This window comes from Mytilus trossulus, chromosome 5 (genome assembly GCF_036588685.1).
Source record: "Mytilus trossulus isolate FHL-02 chromosome 5, PNRI_Mtr1.1.1.hap1, whole genome shotgun sequence".
In the NCBI taxonomy this organism is placed as follows: domain Eukaryota; kingdom Metazoa; phylum Mollusca; class Bivalvia; order Mytilida; family Mytilidae; genus Mytilus; species Mytilus trossulus.
The window spans coordinates 19,290,301-19,302,699 of record NC_086377.1 but is presented as its reverse complement, the minus strand read 5'-3'; the positions used below and the strand labels follow the sequence as shown (position 1 = coordinate 19,302,699).

Below are 12,399 nucleotides of genomic sequence, written 5' to 3'. Positions count from 1 at the left end.
CCTTAAATACAAATGAATGTCAATGTCTTCAGAAATAGCGACCTTCAAAACAAATATTAAAGGGCATTGCACTTTTCGGAAACCCGGAGCTGAAATTCATTAAAAAATTTGTATACTATTAATTTACTTCAAAAGAAGTTAGGAATAAAGTTTTAATGCAATTGCTAGTTTTGCCACAAAAATTTCATGGTTTTTCACGTTATTTTTGTGGATAATATTCAAATTATGAAACAGTATCCATGTAAATATATTTATTTGTATTTATTTGCACTTGGGTCATTAAAAAAACTAAAGAAATCTAAAGTGTTTTAATTTTCGAAAATACTTAAAACGAGTTTGATTTATAGATATACATTTATCTTACTTTTATCGCTCGACTGAAGGTTATAACAGTTAGCCTGAATGCGATTACATCCATACAAATGTTGAAAAAGTAAAAAAAAAAAGTTTCAATCTTAGAAATCAGTGTGAGAAAAACTAATAAAATACTTACATTTCAAATTAGAAAATAATAATAAAGACATACACACACCCACGCCCACGCATATAGATAACGAAAACACTGACACAAAACAAACTTGCTTAAAGGATATATGCACATACGTTTAAAAAAATCAGATAATATAATGATCTGGGCAAAGGTTCTCTGAAGATCTATAAATTACCAAAACATAATTTTTATTCTTCAATTGTCCTAAATTTATCTAGTTCGATGTTTGCTTTGGGCGTGTTTTAAAATAATGATGAAGCACATATATCGAAATCTAAAAGTTACTCCACGGTCATTGAAATATGGTATTGACATTTTGTAATATATGCGTTTGTTCTTGGCATATTATCATGCATATATAAAGTGATATATGCGTTTCAAAGATGTCATATCCGTAGCGTTCGACACTGAATATTTGAATTCTGAAAAAAATCAGGTTTTGATCATTAATCTGAACTTCTCTGGAGTTTTGAACAAAGCTATATTCTTAACATTTCTATATATAAGGACTATAAACATAAGAAGATGTGGTATTATTGTCAATGAGACAACTGTCAACAAGATACCAAAATTACGCAGACATTAACAACTATTGGTCACAGTACGGCCTTTAACAAAGAGCCAAGCCCATACTTCATAGTCAGCTATAAAAGGCCCCGATATGAAAATGTAAAACAATTCAAACGAGAAAACTAACGGCCTTATTTATGTAAAAAAAATACATTCTTTTCGAATATTAACATGGGAAGAAGATATAAGACAATACTCGGCATGAGACTTGTGTCATAGAAATTAAAAACTCTTGGTCATCGTGTGGCCTTCAACAATTAACAATCCGTATACCTGATAGTAAGCCCCCCCCCCCCCCCCCAAAAAAAAAAAGCCCCAACAAGACAAATATGAAAGAAAAGCATAGAATCGTACAACTATTAAAGATGATTTCAAACAAGAGTGTGATTCTTATTCAAAAGCGACAACAATGTGATAATCTATTTATCGGATTTTTTCTAGGCAACACAAATGATGTAGGCTTTTGACGTCATAAACTCTCTTTTACTTGACTGAGGAAGACCATATCACTATGAGTAATGTTAACACATACATGTATCAAAGCAAAAGTAAAGATAAGTAGATGCTCAACTGTCACGTGATAAATGCCAGTGATGCTGGAATGCAAATCGTTCAGATGTTTACACGCCCGTAATAATTTATAAAGTCTTCCTTTCATGCTTTTTTAGAGTATTGTTGATCAAACTTTGTTTATTAAATTGTTTCATTCACTTTCGTGTTTCAAAAGTTGGTTATTAACACCAATTAAAAAAAATATTTCAAAGTTCATATAATTATTTTTATCGATGTCTTGTATTGTCGTTCCTTATCTTGGATCTGAAACTAACACAAAACATGCAATCAACCAGCCAAAAATCAATAATCTAATGAGCAGGAAAATAATATTAAAATATTTACTCAGTCGGAAAGTAATTATGTGCAGCAACCATTTCCATCAAAAGGATGAATTATATATGTAAAAGGTGTATGTTATTTATAAAACATTAACATGAATTAACCTTTGTGTGTTCACAATATAAACATTATCATTGATATGTTTGTAAATATGTAACATGTTGCTGGGGAGTTTATATATTTTTTTATTAAATGGATGCAATATAATAATTTAAATTCACTTTCTGACGACGTTTCCGCCCAGATACGCAAGATATATTTTCTATTACATATAAATTTTACGCCTTGTTTCCAAATCGGAAATATATATTTTTCTTTAAGATGATGAACATTTCGCAGTGATACTTTTCGATAGAAGATGGGTGAGTTACATTTTTCCTTTTCTAGTTATATTTTCTAATTATATTCAAGATAATGAATGTGTTTTGTACTCGTTACATATTGTGAAAAAACGGCTATGTGGCATATGTTCAATAATCATAAACATCAAATGGTTGCATATTTATTCTTTAAAATATTTTTAACACAACTCACGATAACAATTTTTGTATTGTTTTCCAAATTATCGGATCTCTATGTTAGACTGCAACCCAATGAAGCATTGTAACCTAATTAGTTTTCCCATTCTCGAGGGATTTTATTAGTTAGTTATAAAGATCCCTTACCTTGAGAAAAAAGTCCGGTTTTATTTTGTACTATTTATAGATTGGTAACATCTGAAACCATAAAACGACCGCATGATGTTTGAAACAACATATGCAATACTTTGAAATGTATTTTAAGCACTCTAGCGAATATATAGCTACAGTTCTATTAGATATCGATCATCTCATATTTGGTATATTGTGAGTTGTATAATACATATTCAAAGGAAAACAAAGAAAATCCAATAAAAGACAGCAATTTTTCATGATTTGGATAATCACTGCTTTTCTTCAAAAATATTACATAGACATGCAATCATGTGGCACGTGTAGAAAATACTTAAAATTTACATTCAAAGCGCGGTTTGACACCATAGATGTTAATTGATATACATTTGTATCACTAAAAGTGTTATATCTGGTACTAAACTTGCTAATTGCTTGAAAGATAAAAGTATACGCTATATGCATATGCCATAAAATAAACTAACTATGCATTTGAAAAACAAAACAAACGATTGAAAGCCAACCAAAATTGTAAAATTCACAACATTTAAAACAAAACAGACAGCAACACAAACCCCCTGCAAAATCCATTAGTATTCACAGGTTCACCAAAAGAGTTAACAAACCCTGTATCACATGCAACAGCGAAATACAAATATCATCATTCCACAATGTTTGTGTGGCATGTATCACTGACTAGTGTGCCGAAGTAGATATACGACTTCCGACTAACTAACAACTGTATCATACTTTTAAATTCATCTCAACTCAATCAAGGAGGAAAGAATATGAATGAGCCATGTCATTATATAAGAAGTATAAAAACCAACTTAAATATAGAAATATCAGGATAATTTATCATATTGAGAAATTTTGAATCAAATTCACTGCAGTTCTACACAAAACACAGGAAAATATAAGTACAAGAATCTTTTCATATGCCTGTTTTTTTAAAACAAAATCTCTTGGTTTTTTTTTCCAGATTCACACGCTATAAACATCTTGATTGGCTGCCTTGTTGGTGTTTTTGTAATAGCTTTGATAATTATAATAATTGTGGCAGAATTTTGTCTACGACGACGGAAAATTAGAAAAGCGAGAGCCAACAACAGAATGGATGTTAATGGCAGGTATAAAGGATAAATAGAAAAATTGACAAGGAAAATTTAAAAAGGACACTCCCTTCTCATATGACAAAGTCAAAAGCTCAAACACATCAAACAAATAGAAAACAATTGTCTTTTTTCAAACTTGGTACAGACATATCATTATGTAGAAGATGTTGGAATAAAGCTGTTTTTGTCATAAACAACAACCGTTTCAAACACATCTTTTTATCGTTTTGATTGAACAAAGTTTCGATTTCATGTTCTACTATATAGACACTAATTTCCTAAACATATATGAATTAAAACTTTGAACTTGTTCATCTTCATCCTAAAATTTTGTCAAGTTAAACTAACACTCAAAAGAATGATACATATTGATAATTATTTTCAAAATATTGCATATTACGAAAAAAAATGTTCATTGTACGCACATATTTGGCTCCATTCATTTATGAATATGACACTTTTTTGTAATTAAAATATGCATTTCTTTCAGTACAAATATTAAAGGATATCTTAAAGCACAGAAAGTTATTCCTGCTAAAAAGTAAGTTATTTTCGGAAGGGAAGCTAGGGGTTCACATGATATGAATATATATCATAGAAAGGCATGTACAATATCATGCAAACTATGTTCGATACTTAATTTGGTTTAGTCTTGCTCTATCTACCTTGTTATAACACTTACTTTTAATGTAACTCTGTCTTTCAAAACTTAAATTATATATGTAATATTCCACCTGTAATAATGAAAGTCATTAAAAAAAATAATAAAAACCGTTGTGTTATCGTTGAAGACCCCGAAATCAACAGAACTTTAGAACAAACATAAACAAAATAATTCTTCAAAAAAACCGACATACAATAAGGTTTGTACCACATTAAACCTTTAGGCAAATAACCAATTCAATTAATTATTAAAAAAATCTAAATTGACTTAAATCGCTCCATTGCTTATCAAAGAAATACATACGGTTGTTTTAAATTCAATATAAAAAAATTGTTAATTGACTACAGCCTAACCTTCACTCGTCAATGAATAGTTGTAATTGCACTGTTGTTTTCAATTAAATATAAAAGAATTGAACATTGACTTAAGGCGCTCCATCGCCTATCAACGTTTACACATTGATGTTCTTTAGATATAACAATAAATCTATGAGCTATATATGAAATAAATTGGAATGTGATTGCAACCGATCCCTTCCGGTTAATGAAACCAAAATTCAGACGTTAATATTGTAGTTATGCATTAATATTTCAATTTAAACACAGCTTACATATTCGATGTCATTGAATTATAATCGTCGGGATCTTATTCCTTTTAGGCAAAGAAAGTACAGACTGTTTCGTTACCTGAATTCCCTGAAAGCGAATCCAGCAAAGCGGTATGAATGCTTTATGTTTAAATGAATCTAAAGGGATGTGTTCAAGTGTCGATGTGAATAAGATAGTACTATATATTAAGTAGATATACAAAAGTAGATGTGAAAGAAGAGGGGCGAACGATACCAAAGGGACAGTCAAACTCATAAATCTAAAACAAACTGACAACGCCATGGCTAAAAATGAAAAAGACAAATAGAAAAACAATAGTACACATGACACAACATAGAAAAATAAAGAATAACTAAAGAAATGGGTGCAAATAAGACAATGTTATGAAAGAGACCAAATGACACAGAAATAACCATTTATAAGTCACCGTACGGTCTTAAAAATAATTATATCAAGACTTTGATCATTTGCAACACATCCTTTTGAAAAAAAATGATTTATTCTTTTTTCCATTATTTTTTCTGTTCTGGTTTTGATTAAAATTATTGAATACAGTTCCAACATAGAATATCTTACCTCCCATGTCTAGACAAAATCGGACGGTGGAGATGTTTGCTGTATAACAATTTGTAATAACATTTAATTAAGATTCTATATAACAGAACATGTGTATTATACATTTAGAAATAGATAAAAAGAAAATATGGCTTCATCATTTGAAAATTGAATCTGATGATAATTAATGGAAATAATTCTCCAACTTTCAACCCTTGATCAAATTTCGTAATGAAAAGTAAAATTAAAAACAAATACCGAACTCCGACGTAAAGTACGTAATCAATTAGCAAGATAACATCAAACGAATCGATAAAAACTGTCAGATTCCTAACTTGGTTGAGGCATTTTCTCATGTAGAAAATGGTGGATTAAACCTGGTTTTATAGCTAGCTAAAACGCTCAATTGTATGACAGTCGTAAACGGCACATTTACCACAACATGACAGTAAACAATCATTGTTTCGTTTATAGTTATATAATGTAACGTTATGTCCACGAAACAAACACATTGCACTTGCAGTTATGCGTACCTTTGAAAGCACACACGGAGAAGTAACCTGACATTATATCAGTTATAGTCTAGTTCACACATTCTTAAACTTGGTATCCATGCTGAGTTTATTTACGGTCAATGGGTGAATGCCACTGCTGGTGGAGATTTCGTTCCCGGAGACATTATCGTCAGCCTTGTAATCATAACTAATTTGTATATAATAGATTGTAATTGAAACTTCCCGCAGGGCATTTAAGAAAATGAATTAACCAAATGCTTCATTTCATTCTAAACACGACGATGACGTGTAAATGGTATATGATATATACACAATTCATTCATTTTCGATCAACTGCATGTTTAATTACTGTATGTGAAGCTATTATTGATGGTCATGTTAATGTTTTATTTTTATTTCTAGTACTCGTTTTGTTGAAGAGCAAACAGTTTCTACAACATTACAAAGTAGACAACTCAGCCAAAATAGTCTGGATTATCTTGCCTCAAAACCAGTTCATACCAAACAGAATGGTATATCCTCAGTACGGTACTATGAAGTAGGAGATGGTAAACCATTAGCGGTCGAATACTACACTGTTAATCCATTGAATGCTGAAAAACTTCTCTATCAACCGGAAGGTCCACTTGTACAGCCAAGTGATGAGCGAGATAACATAGAACAGACTATAGCATACCCAACAAGTGAAATAGATGCTAGTTCTGAAGATTCATCTTATCAAGTGGATATGTCTACACAAACACGAGATATTCCTTCTAATGTTTCTAATGAATATTCAATAACAGCCGTAGTTGAGAATAATCCTGTAACGATTATTGAACATGTTCAAAATAGAGTTATCAGTTCAAGTTCATGTACACAAACTTTCCAAGCGGAAACTCAGGCTACTCAGACTTTTCAATCTGAATCTCAATTCACACAAACTGTTCCCATAGAAGTTCAGTCTACTCAAACAATACAAGAAGAACCACAACCTGAAAAGAAACCAGAATCAACAGTGACAACAACAAACACTCAAACACAATATTCAGTTTCATATCCATCAGATTCAGACCGTATAAAAGCATCAGATAATTATCATCACGAAAACCAATATGAACAATGGATGGATTACTATCACGGCCCACATCAGGAATATCCTTACATGGAACCTTATCCGGCTGATATGATGCCTTTTATGTACCCAACAGACGAAGCATATCCATATTATTACGACCCGGATGAGTATTCAATAGCGTCTTCGGAATCGGAAAAACCTGTGAAGAAACGTAGAGAAAAAGTAGAAAAAACAAAAATTATTGAAAAGTATATCGTTATACAGCAACCTCCTTCCGTACAAACTATAGTGCGAGAAGATAATACTCAAAAGGTTGAAACGAATGTGACAAAATCCTCCGCTGTTGATGTATACAAATCTAACAAGTACAAAGATTATTTCGGACAGTTTTCAAATAATGAGATTTCTCTCTCACGGATGAATGCAAAGAATCAATCAAAAGCCAATGGCGGACCTCGATCATCAGCCCAAAATGGGCAAAACAAATCAAAATCTAGCGGTATGAAACATGGGAAAGCTCTTATTTCAGAAAAGGACTTGCATAGGATATGGAATACAAGACACCAAACTCGTCAACATGGATCTAATGGGTCTATTAAGTTAGAAGTACCACCTGACTTCTTAAAACAAGTACGATATGACACTAATGTGCAAGAAATTCCACCAGCCGATTACGATACAAATGAATCAAATAACTACTCTGGTGAAAACGAGACTGGTGTTCTTCAGAGATATCTAAAAGATGTAAGTGACCACTCGGAACAAACAAACGTTAAGATTGGAGGACTGTTAAATCAATCATCGCAGAGCCAGCCGAACAGCGGAAGCACCCGGTTTTCTGGGATTATTTCTCATATGGGTTCTTACAGACCAGATGCTGATACTATGATGCACAGAAACCAGAGACTTCAGCCACAAGTTGTAGATATTTTACCTAATGATGTACCTATGAGACCAGACGAACTTCATCGTTCTACAATGTATCCTAGCTAGTTTTCATGTACATGTATTAGAATTTTTACATTAAAGTCATATATGTCCGATATAAATACAATAGTTTACAAAAAGAAGATCTGGTATGATTGCCAATGAGACAACTATCCACAAAAGACCAAAATGACACATACATTGTCAGCTATAAAAAGCCCCGATAAGACAATGTAAACCAATTCAGACGAGAAAACTTACGGCCTTATTTATGTAAAAAAAATGAACGGGAAACAAATACGTAACACATAAACAAACGACAACCACTGAATATACAGGCTCCTGACTTGGGACTGGCACAAACATAAATAATGTGGCGGTGGTTAAACATGTTAGCAGGATCCCAACCCTTCCCCTAATCTGGGACAGTGGTATAACAGTACAAAATAATAACGAACTATACAAATCAGTTGAAAAGGGATTAACTCGTCAGATGAACAAAAATACAAGTGGACGTGGCCGGGTACTTATACATCCCGACACAAAATTTAAAGACACAAGGAACATATCTGAGAGTACTTATAATTATCTGAAAGCTAGTTCAAAGCCACTAACAACTAATAAATAAATCATGCATCTAAGACTAAAACATTAATCCGTATCTAGTGTTTGTTTTAATATGATATGGCAGTACGCTTCAAATACCTTAAGTTTCTAAACATAAAAAATCCCCAATTTAGAGTTGTTTTATGAATGAGTTACAAATGTTGACCATGGTCAATTGGCGTATAGGACATTATCAATCAGCAGGTGTTTTTTTGTGACGTTATAACTTATAACATTTTATGCCATAGTAAATTCCTGGAACAGTAGTTTATAAAAATCGGGTGCATGCCAAACAGCAATTTGATTTTTAAGCTAATCAAACAAATCAAAATCCAGTTAAAGAGAGAAAACTCTTGATGAATTACTACTGGTTGAATAAAATATGTTTTATTGATATGATAATAATGAGTCTTCATCGAGACAATATTGGCCCTTGATGGATCAAGCATCTCTGAATATTAAAGAAAAATTAAAAGCCTTCCATATTAAATCATAAGCTAGTATATTAGATGTGTTTATCATTATTTCAATATGCAATTGATCTGAAAAATGTTTTAACGGTTCAATATTAAGTATTATTGTTTTTGTGAGGGTAAATCGATACTTTGATAAATTTCACGTCCTAAGACAATTCCTTTTTCTGCTATTTTTCACTGAGTTTTAAAATCAAATTTTAAACTATATATTAGTTTCGTTTCATGTTCAAAAATGTTACTGAATAGAACGCATCTCCCCTATTCTATTAGAATCTTGAAAACAAGTGTTTTTTTTCGTACTGTCATGATGTTACTGGTGGATTTTGTCCTGATGCCTGGATCATTTTAAATCAGGCACTAAATTTTATAAAGTGCTAGGGCTACAAAAAAAAACGTATATATTGAGGGCTACCTTTTATGGTATGTTTGGCTTGTTGTTCTTTCACTTTTTAACCTTTGATAACTTTTAACAACACTGGGTCGATGCCACTGCTGGTGGACGTTTCGTTCCCGAGGGTAACACCAGCCCAGTAGTCAACACTTCGGTGTTGACATTAATATCAATGATGTGATCATTTTTATAAATTTCCTGTTTATAAAATTTTGATTTGTTTTAACAACTAAGGAGTTTCTTATCCCAGGCATAGATTTCCTTAACCGTATTTTGTACAACTTTTTGAAATTTTGGATCCTCAATGCTCTTCAGCTTTGTACTTGTTTGGCTTTATAAATATTTTGATGAACGTTTCTGTAGACGAAAAGTGCGTCTTGCGTACTAAATTGTTATCCTGGTACCTTTGATAACTTTTAACGCATGTAGATTTCCAAAATGTGGTTTCGAACACTTCCGCGAAATTTACATTGCATAATGACGATGCATATGACATTTATATCTGGTATGATTAGAGACTGATCATGCATACCAGTAATATTTTTTTTAATTGCGCCTGCTGCGCGTTTCGTATACAAAAGACTCATCAGGGGTCAGTGAAGTTACAATAAAAAACAAGTTAACAAGGCCCAAAAAAGTACGAAGTTGAAGAGAATTGAGAACCAATCAGAATAATTGACATCTATTATCATAGTTCAGAAGAAAGAGATGTTAGCAACTACAAGTATATGTTTAAAGTCAATAATACATGTCGGTATCATGTTCTGAACCTTTTATATAAATAAACTCATCATAGATACCAGGATTCAATTCTGTATATACGCCAGACGCGCGTTTCGTCTACAAAAGACTCATCAGTGACACTCGAATCCAAAAAAAAAATTAAAGGCCAAATACAGTACAAAGTTGAAGAGCATTTAGGACCAAAATTCCTAAATGTTTTGCTAAATACAGCTAAGGTAATCTATGTCTGAGGTAGAAAAGCCTTTGTATGTTAGAAATAGACGTTAGCAACTACTAGTATATGTTTTAAATAAAATAATACATGTCTGTATCATGTTCTGAACCTTTTTTTATCAAAAGAATGCAAATATTAACCTTGAAACAATAATATAATAAATTAGTCTATTGTGCAGGAAATTATATTAGAAACTATTATGCGCAAAAACTTTGTTTATCAAATAAATGAATCATAATTTCAAAAAAAGATGTATGGTTTAATAAAATATATTGTTGAAAATTAACCTTTTAACACGTTTTAAAATTATAAAAATGTCAGTTACATGTATGGTTGTAAATACAGTCCTGATCAGTTTCAATCTCTCTCCACATCTGTCAGAAAAGTTTGTTAAAGCTAAGGTCTTCTAGGGGAATGTTCAAGTTAAGAACGGTTCAAGGGAAGAATCGTTATAAACATGTATAGGATGGAACACATTTTGTTAGAGACCGTTCTGAAGGTCACAGGGCCGTTCTAGATACTGTTTCAAAACAGTTCGTTCGTCACATGTAATAAGAAAGGTTATATTTGATTACAACTGTATATTACATGATGCTGATATGTGTTGTTTTTTTTTATAATAGGAAGTTATATTAACATTTAAATTCACTTATCATGTAATTAAGAAGTTTGTATTTCAAAATTTAAATAACACGCGTTTATCTTTCAAACGGAAATAAAAAGCTATTTTTAAACGAAGAAAACTTCGAAGTGATATTTCTCAAAAGACGATGGGTGAGTGAAAACGACAAATGATATAAGTGTTACGCATTTTTGTCTACTGTGCATTCATAAATTATTGCGTGTATTCATAAATGCGATTTTAATTTTAACGAAACGACAAGTTATATAAATTATTTCAAAATGCGAGTTTAAATTATTGCGTTTTCAACTCCGTCGCATTTTTTGCAAAAGTAAATATCTCGCGATAAATTCTAAATTTACAGTAACTTTTTAGAAGAATAAATTCTGAAAATTTTATGTAAGTAAGTAAGTACATTATTTATTATAGTGACATGTGTAAATTATGTACAGGTTATAGACATATAATATATGATAAATAGTAATACACCCGGACCAATGGACCTATAAGTCACCTCAAATAAAGTAAAACAATCATTAAACAATTATATCACGTTCTAATCGTTCGTTGACGTAAGTAAATTTCAAAAATATATAGACATAAAAATATTTGTAAACAAAAATTTAAGCTTTAAATATGTAAACAAATTAAGTGTTATATAGCAACTGACGTCTGATATGGAATGCACGAACTATATATTTTATGTGTGTTTTTTTTGGGTGCATATTATATACTATAACATATGTTCGAAACCCTAAATATATAGATTAGCGTTAGATTTTCTGGTTTAAAATTGTTTCGGCGAGAATGATAAAAAGAAAACAAGTTGAGATGATCAATGGTAATCTGTTAATCGCTATTTTACATATGACTCCGGTGTTAATTTCGTTGGCAACGATCACTTGATCCTTTAGTTTCTAGCGACAATTTGTCATATTACTCTACTATGCTGAGAATGGAAACTATCAGTCAGTAAGATTATGGAAACATTTCGTAAAATAGCAATTATACTATATCCTAAAGTAATGGAGATCAAAAGAAAATAAACAAGACGTGTACTATAATCGGGATTTAAAGCAACAATTGAAATACTATCTCGCTTATTAATAAAGATAATGTTGACCGGAATCAAATTCAATCATCTACCGATCATTAGATATGTATATTTCACAAAATTTTCAGTACTAATTTATTCAATTTTTATAGACTGAAATTCAGATATTTGTGCTATGCTTCGTACTTTTTTGTGTTTAAATGAATAACGACGGTTTAGGACAATATCACACCAATATCTTTGTATA

General features: G+C 31.4%; 1 protein-coding gene across 1 annotated transcript; it reads left to right on the top strand.

Annotated features, from left to right (window-relative positions):
- Positions 1–2,192: 2,192 nt before the first annotated feature.
- On the top strand, positions 2,193–8,154 carry LOC134719486 (uncharacterized). Its single transcript, XM_063582476.1, has 5 exons — positions 2,193–2,316; positions 3,587–3,734; positions 4,210–4,260; positions 5,042–5,101; positions 6,464–8,154. The coding sequence occupies exons 1-5, from the start codon at positions 2,313–2,315 to the stop codon at positions 8,109–8,111; spliced, it is 1,911 nt and encodes a 636-aa protein (XP_063438546.1). The 5' UTR covers positions 2,193–2,312; the 3' UTR covers positions 8,112–8,154.
- The last annotated feature ends 4,245 nt before the right edge of the window (positions 8,155–12,399 follow it).

Coding starts and splice junctions, on each gene's coding strand:
- LOC134719486 (XM_063582476.1), top strand. Junction 3,735..4,209: donor AGAATGGATGTTAATGGCAG/GTATAAAGGATA, acceptor CATTTCTTTCAG/TACAAATATTAAAGGATATC. Junction 5,102..6,463: donor AAAGCGAATCCAGCAAAGCG/GTATGAATGCTT, acceptor TTTTATTTCTAG/TACTCGTTTTGTTGAAGAGC.